General features: G+C 35.7%; 2 protein-coding genes across 2 annotated transcripts; one reads left to right on the top strand and one right to left on the bottom strand.

Moving 5' to 3' along the window:
• Nucleotides 1-9,601: 9,601 nt before the first annotated feature.
• On the top strand, nt 9,602-12,946 carry LOC147295318 (phosphatidylinositol 4-kinase gamma 7-like). Its single transcript, XM_086233924.1, has 2 exons — nt 9,602-9,834; nt 10,402-12,946. Exon 2 carries the CDS (start codon nt 10,689-10,691, stop codon nt 12,609-12,611), a length of 1,923 nt encoding a protein of 640 aa, XP_086090050.1. The 5' UTR covers nt 9,602-9,834; nt 10,402-10,688; the 3' UTR covers nt 12,612-12,946.
• Nucleotides 12,947-15,042: 2,096 nt separating this feature from the next.
• On the bottom strand, nt 15,043-17,207 carry LOC147295319 (DNA glycosylase superfamily protein). Its single transcript, XM_086233687.1, has 5 exons — nt 16,788-17,207; nt 15,996-16,053; nt 15,813-15,896; nt 15,532-15,673; nt 15,043-15,404 (listed from the first exon to the last, which is right to left on the bottom strand). The coding sequence occupies exons 1-5, from the start codon at nt 17,173-17,175 to the stop codon at nt 15,126-15,128; spliced, it is 951 nt and encodes a 316-aa protein (XP_086089813.1). The 5' UTR covers nt 17,176-17,207; the 3' UTR covers nt 15,043-15,125.
• Nucleotides 17,208-19,600: the final 2,393 nt, after the last annotated feature.

Consider the following 19,600-nt stretch of genomic DNA (forward strand, 5'->3'; position numbering starts at 1 on the left):
TCAGAAGGAAACAACCTCAATCGGTACGTACGTATATATTCATTTCATGCCATTTGATCGATTTGCCAAATTATTATATATATATATATAGCAGCTTGGAATGAATTCTATTGGTTTTTGGTTCCAAATTATTACATGTGTGTTTTACATACTTTGCGTTTATTAGTCACATACATTTGTGACGGGAAAGTTCTACACATAATCATATTTTAGACCAAAAGGTGATCCCAATTAGAAATCTCCTACTGTATTTGCCTATTTGGGCCAATATATAGATTGAAATTTAAACAAAAACAAAGATTTAAATATGTGTCAAATATGAATTATATCTATGTTTTAAAATAGATTATATATAAATGTGGGATCTCCAATCAGGACACATAGTGATATTGGACGTTTCTTGGAGATATTTGTGATGTTGCTGAACTTGTTGCGGTATATTTTCATTAAAAAAACAATTGTTGTATTATATTAAATAGGTATTAATATTGTTTCTCAAAAAAAAAAAAAAGGTATTAATATTGATTTTTTAATTACTAATTTTGTAATTGATGATTTGGACAGTTCTACGATGTTTTGTCCTATTGGAAGAGCAAGGAGAAGGGCGAGGAATAGAAGAATCCAACAACATCTTGTAAGATTGTAGGACTTGCTCTCTTTTTCATTTGGTTAGCTCCATGCCTCCATATACAAAATGACCCAATATCGACATTGTGATTTGTGCAGTAATATTTAATGAAATATTGCACTCTCCAGTCTCCACCATGTGGGGTTATTTTCCTTCTCGATCAGACCTTATTTTCTTAATCACCCTTTCCCTATTCTTCTAATTAAGCTACATATATAAGATGGAAACAGATTAATCTAGCCATATACATGGTAAAGATATATAGGAACAATATGAATTCAATTGTGTCCGATCCAAATTCAAAAGCCGCTTACAAATTACAAATACATATTATGAAAAAAATTAAATAATAAATTATGAATCATAAATACAAATTATAGAGGACAGTGTTACCAGCACTCTATTTTAGCTTCTTACGCTTCATTTTGTGTAGGAAGCAGTGCTAGTAATATTAGCCATTACAAAAAATGAAAAGTAATAACCCCTAAACTTTGACTAATTGAACCTAATTTTGTGTGCTGAAGAGAAATGCTTTGCTGCGGCAATCATGGTTGCCTCTGGCCCAGTAGTACTGGTTGATACAGCTTTTGTGGTGCTTACATTTTCCCCTTTACCAGATGAAGAGACTGAGAACCACCAAGTGACAAAGGGACTCAATACTGATGAGTCCCTGCTACTCTCTCTATTTTCCTTGTAACCCATCTTATTTCTTATCAAATTAGTATGACTTGGCATCTAGACAATAAGACAAGCCTTTTTGCAGAAACACTCAGAAAAACAACAGAATGTGTAGTGTGTGTGGAAGGGTAGCACAAATGGTCTCAAACTTCTTATTAACTTGTGTGGTTGATTTGTTTGTTGTGTATTGTGAAACCCATCTTTGCCTATACATAATCTCAGATTACTTGGGGGCTAGGCTAAGTTGAAATTATCAATTTGACTTCATTGGTTCAAAGGGAAAGATCCCAACAAATTAATTAATGGTTAGATTATGACGTTTGTTTGTACAACTTGAAGCCCAAATCTAAGCATTGGCATCCAAAAATATTGAGGAACCCAGGTAATTCTACGTGAGTCACAATAATATTTGGAAAGCAGAATAAAAACGTCTGACAAAGACACGAACTCACTCGTTTTGAGTGAACAGTGGTCTTTGTTGACGATAGAAAAAAAAATAAAGATAAGAAGTAAATGATTGATCACCACTTGCAAACTACATCGTCGATCAATTATATTTGTGATCGTTTGAATTGTGAAACGTTTGGTCAAAGAATTCTTGAGTCAAATGCGGGAAGTATAATTCTTCCCTGATGAAACGACCAGGAAGTTCATTAGAAAAAGAAAAAAAAAACGAAATCGACAATAAATTATAACTGTTTTGAATCTTGATATGTTCAAAAAAAAGTATTTTTACTATTATAAACTTAGGAGACACTTTTAGCCTTACAGGCTTCACCAACTTTTGAATTGCCATAAACATCATTCCTTAAATTTAATTTTGAAACAAGCTAATTATATTAGAAAGACCAAAATTGTAAAAAAGCTACCTAACAACTAAACACAAAATTCAAATTGAAAATCAAAGCTACCTAACAATTATTTATCGTAAGTATTCATCCCACGTTTTGTTTTTGCCATTATATTCATCTCACGTTTAAACTCCATACAAGTTAAACCCCATACAAGAAGAAAATAGTATGATACTCTCTTACCCACAATAGAATATCAGAAAAATAGTTTCTCTACAAGAACTTGCATTTGAGAGCACAAAAGAGAAACATAAAAAATTTCATTCTTTGATGCACCATTGGAAAATTTGAGTACAGGAAGAAAAACAAGGACGACTCAAATGGACAACCAATACATAGCGACCATATATCTAACGTTTGATTTAGAGATTTGATTTCTTATGGTGGTTTATGGTAATTTCCTTTCACTGATTGTTTTTGTTTTGTTTGTTATTTATATGTTTAATAGCTTTGATTTTTTCTTCATAAGGTATCCAACACTACATATTCAACATTTGGCATATGATACAGTAATTTCAATGTTTTGTTTTCTGCTTATTCTTTATGTGATTTAGGTAATGCTCTGTTTATATAAATAATCTGAACTATTACAGGTTTTTTTTCTCCTGTTCTTTGGATGTATTATTATTATTATCGTGGTATTATTAATGTTATGTGAGAAAATCAACTTGATTTGGGTAATTTATTTATTCATATAAATAATTAATTGGCCATCTATGTGTATGTGCAAAGTAAAAGTCAATTCGCACTTGTGTTAACGGGTGCGGAACGACTAGTATATATATATATATATATATGTTGAGGTATATCCCAACTTATTTATGTTGAGGTATAACCTTATTGGGGCCTACACAAGTCATTTTGTGTCGATCCGAACCGTTCGCAAAGATCATCTTCATTGATAGATCATTCTTGCAAAAAATTAGTCAAATTAGAAATCATTTGCCTATCTAACTTTGATAAAACAAATGGACGATTTCATTGAAAATATTTGGTTCGTTCATTTATTTGATTAAAGTTAGATAGGCAAATGATTTCCGATTTAGCTAATTTTTTGCAAGGATGATCTATCAATGGAGATGTAAAAAATGAACGGTTCGGATCGACACAAAACGGCTCGTGTGGACCCCAACAAGGTATACCTCAACATAAATAAGTTGAGGTATACCTCAACAGAAGGAGCCTGTATATATATATATATCAACAAATCAACAATAAGAGAAGTGATATATTTGAGTGAATCGCACATTTCCTATTGTAAAAATACAATAAGTCAAGTAATTTGCAGACTGCAGTATTGCATATTCTTCTTTGGGATGGATCGAATCCACTGCACCTTGGGCTGCTGACTCAATTTCATAGGACCCAATTCTATAAGACCCGATTTATCTCCATTATTTCCCCTACTCACGTTTTTATTTTACAAGAAATTAACTACCATAAAATTTGTATCCGTCTCTTTGGTCCATTAGGATTTTTACTTCTTTTTTTTGTTGAGAGAGACTCTCCAAGACTATTACAAAATTATCCTACATGTCGAGTACATATTTTCCCATTTCCGCAATGGGCTGTCTACTGTAATATAGGCTTTGACGACATCGGGTCCACACCATTTTTGTTTCATTTGGCCCATATCATCATCGTTAAAATATCAAATTACTGTACTAAGTCCAAATAACCTTGGGTCCTGTTTAGGATGAGTTATAACAATAGGGAACTCCAAAAACACCCAAAATAAATGAATCAATATCTAATTTGGGAAGAGGTTGGTTTTGGGCTTGAAATTATACTCAAGACCAGAAGATATGGGGACAAAATAAGTAGCTCTTTAAGCTATCAGAACACTCCTAAACCAATTTTTCATTAAAAATATGAGTGGGATATTGTAAATTCTCAAAAACTCTTTCGCGGTTTCACCTATCTAGATTGAATCCAAAATCTCATTCCAAAGAGAGGAAATGAGAGCACATTAGCTGCATCCAATGAAGCTGGAAATCTCTGTTTTCTGTTTTGGGTACAATATGCGTCAAATTAAGTAATATTACAAAATGAAGATATATAGTTGCAAAAAATTATTCAAATTTCAAACATGAATCATGGGAGATAGCTAGCTAGCTTCCTTGAAATGACAGCAAAATCAAATGGACCCCAAGTCCCCAACAAGAATATTGGAAGCACTTTTCTGTTTTCTTAAACCATGTAGCAATCAATAACGTGTATATAGATTTAAGAAGCCATACATATATGATAGTAATATAGTATGGCGAAGACAGGTCTCGATGTTCACGGTTGATACACCCTCGTGTGCATGAAGGTTGATACACCCTCGTGTGCATGAAGGTTGATACACGTGAACAGTAGACTATAGAGCATAGCACAGTACCCAATGCGGCCTCAAAAAGCGGGCTCTGGAATCTGAATAATAAGAAAACAGGCAGAAGAGGCCCAGTTGTCTCTCTCTGACTGACCCAATAGAGTGAAATCCATGTGCTTTCCTTCTTTCACCGCCCACCGGAACACACTGGTTATTGGTACACCCTCGTATACGCTGGCACTGCTCAACCAATCAGGTGACGCCACTTGATGCGTGTCGTACACCGTATAAAAACTGGAGGAATCTTGCACAGCCACGTGGCGGATTGCTATTGACTGGGATCTGTGAATTGTCATTTGTTTGGATACAGAGATTCCAACCATGCAATGTATCCAGACGCCGGCCAACCGGTGTGGCTCTACGTTATGGGTTTTCGGTTTTCCATTACTCATTAGTTTGTCCGTGATATTATTATCTGAATTCGGACCAATGAATGTGGCACATAATATATTCCAAATCAAAGCGTGGCAGGCTTATGAGCTTATCATTATATTTTAATTTTAAATACTCAACGCTTCTGGAGCCAAATTTAACAGATAATTACAAGATATTCTTTCTTTTTCCTCGCGAAAAAATACTTTTCTTTTCCTCTTAAGTCTTAACACACAATTGAATTGATACGTTATTGTGTATTTGTGCACCTGTTTTATCGCGTTCAATTTGCATGGTGATAGTCAAACAAGGAAGTCAATGCGACAGCATTCGGTTTTTTAAAAAACAAGAAAATAGAAAAAGAAAAAAAGATCAGAAAATAATGAGAATAGAAATGATAAATGTTAGAGACTTATAGAAGAGAGAAATTAAATGTATACGAACTCATGTACAAGATACAAAATAAAAATAAAAAACCAGCAATAATTTCAAGTAGCTAGTTTTTGTTTTATATACTCTTTCCATTTTATGTTTTACCTCTCTTATACTCTCTATCACTCGTATCTTCCTCAATTTTTACTCTTTTCTATCATATATATATTTTAAAATTATTAATTAAGATAATGGAGAAAATAGAAATATTATGATACATATGGTCATACCCTAAAAAGAAGGTATAAACTTTAGTAGAAATTGTAGAATGCATGATGTCAAGATGTCGAATAGGAAAAATTTTATCTATCATTATGTTGTAGCGATATAGTATTTTTTGAAAAAGAGAGATAAAAATAAGAAATGAGAGAAAGAAAGAGAGAAAGAAAATAAAAAAAAAGAAAGAGCCAATAAAAAGAAAAGATATAAATACCATATGGTATTAGGAATAATAAGTTCTTCTCTGTGGGATAATATCCATCTCCACGACTCCACTTGTATTAAAAAACTTTAGTGAATTAATAGGGATAATGACGCCAGGTCAGATAAAGTTAGCTCCATGGTCAGTGGCCAGCATCACGTGTAGAGTGCAGTCTTTGGGGATTAGTTGACCGCATGATGATGATGATCAACGATGCTGATGACTCAGCACTTGCAGTGTCTCTCTGCAGTCATGCCACAGAGCATATAGGTAAACAGCTCTTAAGCCGCGACCGCCCTCAACGTCCCATGTGCCGTCTCGCACGTACTCACTTCTTTATATATTCATGTGCCTGCAGAGTGCAGGCCCTATCTAATTTCAATTAATGTTAATTAAACCCCGCTTAATAACCCAGTCCATACGGTTATGGGTGAAGTGTCTTATTTAATATTTGATTTGATTTATTGTTGCTCTAATATCACCGTCCCGTGGCCCCAAGGGAAAAATTTATTTCCATTTTATTTAAAATCTTTGTACTTATCTAGTTATGATTAAAATCGTTGATACTACTTGGCCAAAAAAAATCGTTGATACTACCGTCTAGTTCATCATTATTTTTAATATATTTCCTTTTCCTTTCAATTTTCGGGTTTTTGTTGTTTGTCTTGACTGGTTTTATTTCTTTTACTATAAGTTGTTCAACAATTATTAAGAGTCCCTTTGACATTATTTTTAAAATTGCTAAAAACACTTTTAGATTAATAGAAACGATTTTGATAATGTTTGATAAAAATAAATAAAAGTATTTTTTGATTATAAAAGTGCTTTTAAAAAGTATTTTCTCTCATGAAAAATACTACACGATAATAAATATAGATAATAGAAGCAAGTCTTGTGATATTAGTTGATATGATAAATAAAAGGCAATATTAGAGTTGTGAACTTATATTTCTTGAGATTTAAATTTGAGTTTGCTATTTACACACCATTTTTTTTCTTTTTGCACATTTTTTTTTAAATGAAAAATCAGTACAAAAAGATACAAACACCATTCTCTCCTCTCTTCCTTCTCTGCAAACACACATCCCTTGCGCCCTCCCCCTTCCTTTCTCTTCCCTCCTCCTCCTTCCTCCTTCCTCCTTCCTCCCCCCGCCACCCCCTCCTTCTTCCCCTCCCTCTGCGACCCACCGCCTCTGCCAAACCCAACCCACCTCATCTTTCTCTCTCCCTGAAACCCAACCCAAGCTTCTTTCGTTTCCCCCCCACGACCAACCCACCCCGGTGACCACCCCTCAACATTTTCCCAAAAAAAAAATGTAGCTGCAAATTTTTTGTAAGAGAGAAAGAGGAGGGCTGGGTTGATGGGTCTGGGAGGGCGCATAGGAGGGGGAGGGGGAGGAAGGAGGAGGAAAGAGAAAGGAAGGGGGAGGGTGCATAAGTTGTGTGTTTGCAGAGAAGGAAGAGAGGAGAGAAAGAAGGAGAGATAAGGGTGTTTGTGTTTTTTTGTATTTATTTTTTTATTTTTTTTAAAGAAGAGTGTGCAAAAAAAAAAAAGTGTGCAAATAACAGCCCTCTTAAAATTTGACACTAATATTAGGATTTATTAGACTTAAAAAAATTAAGTTATTAAGAGACAATCAACAATATGTGCGAGTTACCTCACACAAGTAACAAATGTCCACTAAATAACATATATTTGGGTTTTACCAATTAAGAGGCTGAGAGCCAATATAGTTGGTGTGCCTCAAATTGAATAATTCACATACTAGTTGTGAGCACATCTAATTAGGTATAAAAAGGTAAAAAGAAAAAATGGTTTTTTTTCATATTTAGTACCTAAATTTTGACTATTGTCTCAATGTGGTACCTAAACTTTTATTTGTCCCAATTGAGTACCTAAACTTTTATTTTGTGTCTAATAGGTACCAAAATAAATTTATGTTAAAATTGTCAACAAAAGTTAGGGGCAATATAGTCACTTCAAAAAATTTATATTTTAATTATAATTTTTTATTTTTTTTGTTTGTTGTGTGTTTTTTTTATAATAATTTTAAACATATAAAGAAAATAATTAAAATATACTTTGACTATATTGCACCTAAATTTTGTTGACAATTTTAACAGAAATTTATTTTGGTACCTATTAGACACAAAATAAAAGTTTAGGTACTCAATTGGGACAAATAAAAGTTTAGGTACCACATTAAAACAATGGTCAAAGTTTAGGTACTAAATATGAAATAAACCCAAAGAAAAAGTAAATATCGGAGGTTGGACAACATTTATTGCAAGTTGTATTTATGTGTATATTTTTTCCTTAATGTTCTAATGTCTCAAAATGTTTTTAAATCATATTCAATTATTCATAGATAATTAATTTTATTTTTTAAGATTTAGATTATCTACTAATCTTTGTGTGTTGATTTAAAATTATGTTAGTGTAGACTCGTAATTAGAACCAGTCATCTTTTAGAACATTTGTTAAAGGTCATCTCTACAAATTGTAACCAAATAAAAAATCGTTTAGTTATGTAATTATTTTTGAATACACTAATAATATGTTTATTTTACAATAGTGTCATGACAAAATAATTTTCATATTAGTTAATTTTTTTATAAAAATAAATTTTTAAAAATAATCTAAAATATGAATGGTTTTGATCATGAATCTACACTATAAAATAATGTAATTTTAATTAACAAGAATGAGATTAGCAAACTAGATTTATTAGATTTAATCATTTTGCAATAAGATATTTTTTTAGATTTTGAACTCGACAATTTGATGATAAACTAGTAGACCAACCATCTGTGTCCATCTATACTAATACAGTAATACTATACTGAATAAAAATAGAAAATAACAAAGTAAATACAATTAAACGGTGGGATTAGCCCACCCAAAATCAACGGTCCTACTAGCCTACTTGGCCCCACTAATTTCCATGATGGAGGGGAATTTTATTACACTCTCGCATCAGGGGCAGCGTTGGTATTTCACATTCCAATGCCGGGGTCAATTAAGCCCAATGAATATTTAATAGCAAGTGTTGTGACCATGGGTGGGCTTGAGAGATTCGTCGATCGGATCTCGGATCGGCACAGAAGTCGTAAAAACTAAATTTAATTACTTTGATAATTGTCTCGGTAAATAAATATATTATTATTTTTTTATTTTTTAAAAATATAAAATATGGGTTAACTTCATATTTTTTTAGGGTATAAAATAAAATTTATAAAGACTATATATTAAGTTTTAATTTTAAAATTTCGGACGTCCAAAATTTTAAAGTTAAAATTTAATATAAAACTGACAAATCACAATTTAATGAATAAATAAAAATACATTACAAAATACTTAAAAATGATTGCTGACTGCTTGGTGCTTGATATGCTTGAAAAAAATAAAAAATAAAATAATAATTATAATATTATTAGATTTTAATTAAAATTTTAAAAATTATAAGGCTTTATTTAATAAATTATAAGATTAAATGACGAAAGTCTCCCGATCCAAAAACCTCTCGTTTGCTTCCATGACCTATTTGACGGTGACAAATGCCATGTCATCACTCAGTCCCTTATCTCCATGTCACCATCGCCCATTGCTCCCCCAACACGATCACCAAGGCCCATTTTGATCGGACGGCCCACGCTTCACCAGGAGGGAGTCCGACCCCCGATCCAGCGGCCCATATTACGTGTTCTAGAGTCTTCGAATCTCACACACAGGAGCAATGAGCGAGAGAGAGAGAGAGGGTGGTCACCTTCTAACCGGGGTTGGTTTCTTAACCCAACCTTACGCGCTGAGTTAAAGAACGAGGCTGCGAGAGAGAGAGAGAGAAGCCACAGACAAGAGACTCAGAGAGCAAGAAGAAGAAGAAGAAGAAGGAACAAACAGAGAGGGTTTTGTGAGTCAACTTGGTCGACTCTCTCTTCCCTTGATAACCTTTCGGGACTCGGTCCGTTGTTCATCCTTTGATTCTTAGTCAAATTTCAAGGGGCTTTGGGCTTATTAGAGTTCGTCTCGTCGTTTGGGAGCGTCTCGGATTGTTCCTCTTCCAGATCTCACATTCTGGTGAGTCTCTACCTCCGAACTCGTCTGATTAGGGCTCTTCCATAGCTCACCAATGTTCAAATTTCGTTCTTCATTGTCAGTTCCTATTCTATTTTGCCTTATTATCGCCATTTTTATCTTGTATTTTATTTTCTACTCTGAGATCGAATTGAATGTATTTTTGGATTCACTGTTTTGGACTTTTGGGCGCAAAAATTGAAAAATTTCAGTTTCAGTGACTCGAATTTATAGTTTGTTACGTTACTGATTAGTTATTGAGAGAGTTTCGTAATTAAGTCCTCAATAATTCATATGAATGATCTAAATTTGGACCTCATAACTTAAGAGTGCATTAATCTCTATAATTCCAACATTTTGTGCTATGCATGCGTAAGGATTAAATCAATGAATTAGTGTGTATATTGGATTTTTCAGGTTATGGATTCTTTTTTTTATTATGTCTATTTATTTCAAGTCAAATGAAGTGAACTGCTATTTGTATTTGATTCACTCTTTGTGCTGTGTAGTATATTATTATCCAGTGGAAATAATTAATGTAATGTCTGACTGTTACATTCTCTGTTGCAGATTTCTTATCTTTTAGTGTCTTGGAAGTGGCTCCTCACCCAATGGAGCGTTGAGCTTCAGCATCTCGTTCTCAGTCTCCATTCGTTTTTCATGCTTTTTGTGATCTGAGAATCTTGGTTGGGTTTCAAAGTCCTGCTCTTTACCAATTAATGATCGATTGGGACCGATTTTTCTACTTGTTCTGTCTTCGGCAGCTTTGGAGCTTGGCACCTTTGGGGGAGGGGAGAAGCTCTCTTCTACTGCCACCTCTTTTGCTGGCTGCTTAAACTGTCACTTCTCCTTGCTTTATGTCTCGTAATCTAGACAGCCCTGTACAGACCCAAATGGCAGTGACATTGTTTAACAGCCCCCTCAGTGGGGAGTACCATGGAAGCAAGAGAATGGAAGGGAAGCAGTCCACTGGCAGGAGGCGAGTTTTTGTGCAAACTGATACTGGATGTGTCTTGGGGATGGATTTGGATCGCAGTGATAATGTCCATACTGTGAAGAGGAGGTTGCAGATTGCTCTCAATGTCCCAACCGATGAGAGCTCGTTGACATTTGGGGATATGGTGTTGAAGAACGATCTTAGTGCAGTTCGAAATGATTCCCCTCTCCTTCTTACACGGAACATTATGCATCGAAGCTCGTCAACTCCCTGTCTATCACCTACTGGGAGGGATCTACAGCAGAGAGATCGGAGTGGTCCAATAGAGATATTGGGGAATTTAGATCAGTTTGCTGGAACAAAGCAATTGGTCAAGGACATTAAGAAGGCCATTAAGATGGGAGTTGATCCAATTCCTGTTCATAGTGGGCTTGGAGGTGCATACTATTTTAGGAACAGCAGAGGTGAGAGCGTAGCAATAGTGAAGCCAACTGATGAAGAGCCTTTTGCACCGAACAACCCCAAAGGCTTTGTTGGTAAAGCTCTTGGGCAACCGGGTTTGAAGCGTTCGGTGCGGGTTGGGGAGACTGGGTTCAGAGAAGTCGCAGCTTTCCTGCTGGACAAAGGTAACTTTGCAAATGTGCCTCCCACTGCCTTGGTGAAGATCACTCACTCAATCTTTAACATAAATGATGGGGTGAATGGGAACAAGGTTCAGAAGAAGCAGCTGGTTAGCAAGATTGCATCTTGCCAACAATTCATACAGCATGATTTTGATGCCAGTGATCATGGGACCTCCAGCTTTCCCGTATCTGCTGTGCATCGAATAGGGATATTAGACATTAGGATTTTTAACACTGACAGGCATGCAGGGAACCTTTTAGTTCGGAAACTTGATGGTGTTGGGAGGTTTGGTCAAGTGGATCTCATTCCAATTGATCATGGCCTTTGCTTGCCAGAAACTTTGGAGGATCCATATTTTGAGTGGATTCATTGGCCTCAGGCTTCTATTCCATTCTCAGATGATGAGCTTGAGTACATAGCAAAACTTAACCCACTTGAGGATTGTGACATGCTACGAAGGGAGCTCCCCATGATTCGAGAGGCTTGTCTCAGGGTTTTGGTTCTCTGCACCATCTTCCTCAAGGAGTCTGCTGCATTTGGTCTCTGTCTTGCTGAAATAGGTGAGATGATGAGTAGGGAATTTCGTAGTGGTGAAGAGGAGCCCAGTGAACTTGAGGTAATTTGTATGGAGGCTAGGAGGATGGTAGCAGAGAGGGAGGTTTTATCTCCCAAGTCTGATTTGGGAGTCGAGGAGTTCCTATTTGACATTGACTGCGAGGATGCAGACTTAGACTTAAACTTAAAACTTGCAGCAGATGATTATGTGACCGGGGCACCTTTTCAATTTGGAAATGGCAGTGGGCATGGCCGCTCTCCTCTCTCTAGACTTGAAGAAAGCATTGAGGAGGAAGAGGACAGTGAAGGAGAAGAGCAAGCGGCGTTAGCGAGTCTGCCAGCTCCTGAAAGGATCCCAACAGTTTCCAAGCTTTCTATGTCGCTGAAGAATACAAGTTTGAGTGAGAAGAGCCACCTGAAATATACAGGATCAAAAGCAGAAAATGGATACGTGGCAAATACATCATCGGGACACAGGAGTGCGAATGAGCAGCTTCCTGCAAGCATGAGCTTTGTGAAGCTGGCTGACATGAATGAGGATGATTGGACCTTGTTTCTAGAGAAGTTTCAAGAGTTGCTGTACCCAGCATTTGCAAAACGGAATTCTGTCACCCTAGGTCAGAGGCAGAGACTACAGAGGCTTGGTACTTCGTGCCAGTTTTGAGATTGAGGCAGCAATGCGTGGTGCTGTGATAGAGCTGACTAAAGTCGAACAATAAGATTAGTAGGTTTGTGGGAGTGAAGGTTTGTTACTTTCTTAAGATAGATTTCGGTTTATGGATTTCTTCCTTGAAGGTGTTGTAGTGATGAGTGAGTGTAGGAGGAACTTCTGTAAATATTCTTGGCATCGGCTGACCGATGAGCTGTATTTCTTGTTTTACGTTTTGTTTTGATTTTTTTTCTTCTTTCACTCCTTTATGGATGTGTTTGATAAATAATGCTGTAGAATGAAATCAAGAAAAAGAAGTTTATGTAAATAGAGAACTCTGTTTCTTCGCATTGTTTCTAATTCCTTGTTTATCCATTTGCATTTTCTTGAGAAGCTAGTGTTTTGTACATGAATTCAATTGATAAAAGTATCTGAATTACTTTAGCCTAACAAAGCCAGGGTTTTTGTTTTTGATTTTTTTAATTTCCACCCTTTTGGGGATAGTCTACAGTCTTAGCTATGTGGATGATAACACAGGGCATTGTGTGCTTCACATGACGTGTATCTGTGTTACAAAACATCAGGCTGCCATCCACAGTTTGAAGTTGCAGTCTATTATATCTCGCGGTCTCAATTTGAGGGGTTCAATCATGCTCATAACTCATAACTTTTATAATTAATTCATTTCGAAAAAGATACCACTCTGTTTATGTCATGGTTGTTGAAATGAACAATATAGAAGAAGGATTACAAAGAAATTTTGTCGATGCTGACATAAATAGCAAAACAGATATTAGCAACCAACAAAGAAACATCACATGGAAAGGTCCCACGTACGTACCATTTAGACTGAAATCAAATAATTTCTAGGTTGGCCTTTCAACTTCTGGCGAGGTCAATAGCAGTACACAATTTTTTTCTGTTTCCTTCTTTATTCGGCAGCAGATTGTTGTTTTGCCTGCTGTTTGCTTCAGTAAGCTCATGGGTTTTTACTGATTTTGTGGGTAGAGACAAAAATTTCGTAGATTGGATTGAGACCAGTGAAGGAAATAAAGAGGTGCATTGAAATTTCAACTTCAAAGGGTACTTCATAAAAGTTACCTTAATTACGAACCATTGGTGGTGGGGTTTCACTTTCACTCTTAACAAAGTTCATATTGAACTTTATCTACAAAGAAGATAGACATTGGAGTTTGGTGAGGGTCTTCAAACTCTTCAACTAACAATCTTTGAGGGCAGTCAAGGGCTTCCCATTTTAGTTGATGGAATTGTTGTTGCTTAATTTGATCAGAGCCCACATGCATGAATGGATTAATATATTAATTATGTTAAAAATAAATATTGGTGTATGGACGTGTTAGCCTAATCTTGAACTTGAGCAGTTTTGTATTATATATTGTCACTTGTCTCTGGTGTGGGGGCTCCTCTGGCTACACTCCTCTAATGGTTTGCAATGCAAGACAAGAAGATGCTTGATGCATTCACAGTGCAGCAGAGACAGACAAAACGTGCGACTCGGACTTGTCTAGTTATCCCCTTTCTAGTTATTACAACGATTTGAAGCAAAGGGGACTTGTCAAATTGACTCTGCTATTCACTTTAACACTCTGTGAAACTGGTATAAACTGTTATCACTAAGGGACTCAAACTTTCTTACAGTTTAGAAAAATGTTTAACCACATGATATATAATCATTAATGAGAATGCCAAAATGCACTTGAAACTCCACGGGAAATCCAGTAGAGGTATACCCCATGAGGGATAAGTACTGCAGAAAATGACTAGGAAACATGGGAGTGCAGGACAGCTTCTTTGGGTCATTCACAATTTCAGTTCCTATTTCATTGTGACATATTATGTATCATCCTGTTAGTGGGTGCATGCCGTGCATCCGTGAATTTTTTCAACAAAGAGCTTTAGTTGTTGCAGATGGGTTCATTTCCCCATGTTGAAAAACTTGTCACAGAATGAGAGCCTGTGAGGCAGATTTGAGACACATGCATTGTTGGGTGAACCCACAAGTATTATATGCTTGGTGCCTTTAATTGATGCTTGTACCGGCTGGCCTTATTGTGGCCAAGATGGGCTGGCCTAAGGATCAATTAGTCTAGTACAATGAAAAAAAGTCCATGCATGGAATAGTTTGGGCCATGTCTAAGCCCCTCTAATCTTGCAGAATCCAGCCCACTTTCACTAGATTGATTGATGAATATGCAACATTCATGCAGTTGACAAATGCCTCACTTATCAAAACAGAGCATATGCTTGTCATTCTTATTTAATTATCTTTACTATGATGTCTCTGCTGTACCAACCAAATAAATATTGCCCAAATTGTGAGGCTGGGGTTGTTGCACATGCATCACTTGATACTATTCCATGCACAAAAATAGAAAAATTAAAGATGAGCTGTGGAATCCAACTTGGATTCTATTCCATTTTAGGCACAACTTTATATAAATATTATTGAGTATGTTTATAATTGGTACATATACATATAAATATTAAAGATATATAATTTATGTTGGACTAGATATGTCTCCAAGGTCTTTCTGCAAGGCTTACACATTCACCATACCTATAACAATCCACAAGATGATCAATTGTTAACCCTGCAGCTTGCATGAATGAATACACAATGACTGGTCCAACATATCGAAATCCACGCTTGATCAAATCTTTGCTCATGGCTTCTGCTTTTGGGGTTCTTAGAGGAACATTTCTTGGGTACTTGAATCGGTTTATGGCTGGTTTGTGATTCACAGAACCCCACATATAGCTACTGAAAGATCCAAATTCCCTCACAATCTACATTAATTTAGATAAAGATGGTCAGGCATAATATTTGATCAACAGCCTTCCCAATAAATGCATGATAAAGAAACAAGAATAATGTATTCATCAGCTTTTAATAATTTCTAGGTAGCTAGCTTGCCTTCAATATGCATTTGGCATTGTCTACTATGCACCTCACTTTGCTCTCAGCCAACATTATTGCTTTGTTGGAGACTATCTCTGCAATCTCTTTGTCCCCCATTTTGGCAACTTTGTTTGGATCAAATCCAGAAAAGGCTTCCCTAAGTTGCAAATTAAATCATCATAAGCTTATTCAATCAATTTTTTTTATGCAAAACCACCTATTCAGCTTGTAAAGTAACATATACAAAATACTCAAAGTTTTATCAATATTAGTCACATAGCTAGAGAAGAGGTTACCTGAATAGCTCCCTTCTTTTCACAATTTCAGTCCAATTGTGATCCATCAACATACCAGAAAGTGCAAGCAGCTCAAACAAGTGACTGTATGATAATTAATTAATTAACACTTAATAACTGACATAAGAGTCCATAATTATTCATTAATTAGACTTGATCATTAAAGTTCCAATAAGGACTTACTTGTCATCGTATGCTGGAACTCCCCAGCATTCGTCATGAAACGCTACATAAACCTTATCTGTATGTATAAAAGCGTACGATCAATGCATGTCTGCATAGAATTCTTTATTTACTCCAGAAAAAGAAAAAGAAAAAAAGAATTAATCCTTTTTTTTTTTTTTTACAATTTTTGTCATAGTTGTGTGCCTGCAGGGCCACAAATTCATGCATGTATGATTATATTTCAGAAAATATAGCAATTTCCTTTCTCAATTGAGATTTATGTAATATGCTGTAGAGTGGGTAAAATGTTGCCTCATGTTGTCATTTTTATTATCATCTTTCAGAATCGCTGTAGGGACTTGGCAACTTCCATTATACAAGAAACTGCTGAAATGTCAACCACTTGGTAGTGATGGAAGCTTGATGACTTTTCTAGCTTTGTTTATTCTGTGTGTTTACTTTACTATCATTTTCTTTATATTCCACATCCCAACTGCTACAACCATCTTAACCACTTGGCCTAAAGCAGTGTTTCAGCAATTTAACAATAGGGTTCAAGACATTGCATACAAGAAAATGCTACATGACCCTATTGCATGCTCTCAATTAAGGCTTCAAAATTTGACATGAGAATTTATGTACATTCCCCATGCTACATGGCCTTATTGTATATAGAATCATTTCAATCTAGTTTCTGAGCTCTAGTGCTAGTCATATAATCAGTTCTCCAAAGCAATGAGCAATAAGAAAACATCAAAGTTCTCTGCAATTTGATGGAATATTAATGCCAGACTGCTATATAAAACTTACCACTATTCTTTGTTATCCAGTTGCACCTCTTCAATTCCCCATTATTAGTATCCTGAGTCTGACTTTGTTGTTGGACTACTTTAGCCACTGTGGGTTCTCTTCTTTGAGGTCGTGGTGCAATGAGTCGGAGAGCCTGTGAAATCTTCTGATCCAGTGGAGAAGTAGAGTATGTGAAAGAAGAGTCGATGGAGTTCTCTGACAAAGACAAAGACAATGATGATGAGAGAGATATAGATAGAGATGATGAAGTGCTCCTTTGAAGCCCAATTGGGTAGATTCTCTTCAGGCGTCTAGGATAAAAGTCGGGGCTTGCACTCCTCTCTTTCTCTTTCACAACTTTGTTCTTCTCCAGAAGTACTAATTGCCTTCTTACATTTGCTCTAGACATGTTGCAGAGGATAAGGAAATTAAGCTAGCTGGCTTTTGCTTAAATGGGGGTAGACATGCTAAAGTGGGTTGAGATTTATAAGCTTGGGAATAATTTTGAGGTATCAAGAAGAGCTATGCTTAACTTGGTTGGTGAAATGTGAGTTTCATGCATACTTGTGGGTTGCCATTTCGTCCTTGGTTTCCAAGCAAAATACAAAATAGTATGTATTTAAACATACATAGTTACATACTGGAAGAGGGAAAACATCGACTTTTCTTGGAAAAGGTTTCTTCCAAATGATTGAGCCCCTGTGATTTATAAAGATCACCTGAAATATTTAATGGCTAGTCCCATTAGAAAAAGAAAGAACAAGTATTTTTTAAGTGAATGGAATCATTTGACTTATTGAACTACTCTCTCTTTAATACTGCTTAACTAATAATTAAATCTTCCATGTCATCAATCTGTCATAAATATTACTGTTCTGCTTTCATGTTGTCACATTAATAAATCTCTCTTTTTTTTTTTTTTTTTTTCTGAAAAAGGTGAAGATTAAGTTGTGGAGTTAATGGCTTTCTCTAATGGATGGGAATGTGTGCACTCCAGTTTGCAATGGAAGTTCTTGTAGTTGTGGTGTTTGTTTCAGCGCAAGTGACTGGTGATGGGTCCATAACATTCTTAACTCCTACTCTTGTGCTCTGTGGCTACTAGGTTTGATGAGGCATACTTGTTGCCTGCACAGAAAAAGATATCCCATCCCTCATATGATGCTACCTAGCTAGCTTCCTAGCTAGGCTCTCTTTGTTTCGTCAAAATTTCAACCTGGGTTGCTTGTGAGGAATTAAACCATATAATTATACAACAGGAAGCAAATGGGCAAGGGCAAGTGGTTGGAGAGTCTTGGAGCCTTGGAGCAAGGAGAAACAAGTAATTAATTAAGGTGGTGTATTGTGGATTTGTGGATGATTAGATACCCTATTATGTATCTTGAGACTTCTCAGATACAACTTGAGATATCTCACTGTACACCTTCAATCATTTCGGGGTGAGTTTTAGAACATCTTAGAATGAATCTTCAGACATCAGAAAAGACCTTGAAGCATTTAAAGTTGGACATCTCAAAATGTATAATGAGACAGATAAATTCACATAATTTAATAATAAGAAAACTATGAAAAACAATTCAATATTTATTAGAAATTGAAAAAAATCTAAGCATCTATTTCAAAATTAATTGACAATAAGAAAAATAACCCAAAAACACTTTATATTCTCACAAAAAACTCCTATTCTCACAATTGGCAGGGGCAATGGGAAAAGGAAGCAAGGCAAACTTGACCTTTGAACTCAAATTTCTTCTCTTAGATGCATATTGTGTGGGTTTGAGGTCTTGAATATTTGGTTTGATCTTTAAGTTTGGTTAATGTATTTGTAGAAAATGTCTCAAAGAGATAATTATTTTTTTAAGGAGAAAAAGAGGAGCAAGTGTGCTACTTCATTTTGCCCCATCAACAAAAATTTATAGATTATCACTCATGTCGCATATGAGTTAGGGTTTAGGGTTTAGGCATAAATTCAATTTATACATATAATTATATATGTCATTTTCAACATGGTCCATGAATTTTAAAATATTTTAAATATACACCTGATTTATTATATAAATTGAAAAATGGACTTCCGTCCATCGATTTGTTGAAAGATCAGTTAAATGATATCTTGGCTTTTGCTGACGGGGATTAATTAGCGACGTGGCGCCAACTCAGCATACCTTTCTCACCAAATGAGCAACACATGTCCACCTGACATGAGCCCACACACCCATTACCTCTTTTCCGCTCGTCGAACGCTCTCCTGACCATTTAGTCTCCAAAAAACATCACGTTTTCCCTCAAATTCGAATATAAATCTCTCACCTGTGTTTGACGAGCGAGAAATAGACGATGAGTTTGTGGGCCTGTGTCAGGGGTTAGGTGGACATGTGTCACCGTGTCGCTCATTTGACGGGAAATGTTTGCTAAGATAACGCCACGTCGCCAAGTAATCCCGGTCAGCAAAAGCCAATCTGGCATTTAACTGATCTCTCAATGAATCAATGAACATAAGTTTATTTTTCAATTTAGATAATAGATCGGATGTATATTTGAAATATTTAAAATTCGTGAACTCCATTGAAATGACATATATAATTATGTCTAAATTAAATTTATGCTTTAATATTATTATGTCACGTTAAAATGATCATTTCTAACTCAAATGTCGAGCTAAAATATAAACAAAGATCCAAACTTTAACTTTTTTTTTTCGGGTAGATATCCCTATTATTATTTTAGGTCAGACTCAAATCATGTTGGTTACGACACCGTTTTCAGGTTCCCCAAGCTTTTGTTTTTTTGGCCGGGAGGTTCCCCAAGCTTAGTTTGCACGAAATCCTTCCTCTCTC

Source organism: Dryas octopetala, chromosome 2 (assembly GCF_963921425.1).
Source record: "Dryas octopetala chromosome 2, drDryOcto1.1, whole genome shotgun sequence".
Classification (NCBI taxonomy): domain Eukaryota; kingdom Viridiplantae; phylum Streptophyta; class Magnoliopsida; order Rosales; family Rosaceae; genus Dryas; species Dryas octopetala.

Excerpts from the sequence above, each read along its gene's own strand:
- LOC147295318 (XM_086233924.1), top strand. The coding sequence starts at position 10,689 with ATGTCTCGTAATCTAGACAGCCCTGTACAGACCCAAATGGCAGTGACA.
- LOC147295319 (XM_086233687.1), bottom strand. The coding sequence starts at position 17,175 with ATGTCTAGAGCAAATGTAAGAAGGCAATTAGTACTTCTGGAGAAGAAC. Across the intron at positions 15,897-15,995 it reads GTTCCAGCATACGATGACAA|TCACTTGTTTGAGCTGCTTG; the intron begins GTAAGTCCTTAT and ends ATTATCATACAG. Across the intron at positions 15,405-15,531 it reads ATGCCAAATGCATATTGAAG|ATTGTGAGGGAATTTGGATC; the intron begins GCAAGCTAGCTA and ends AAATTAATGTAG.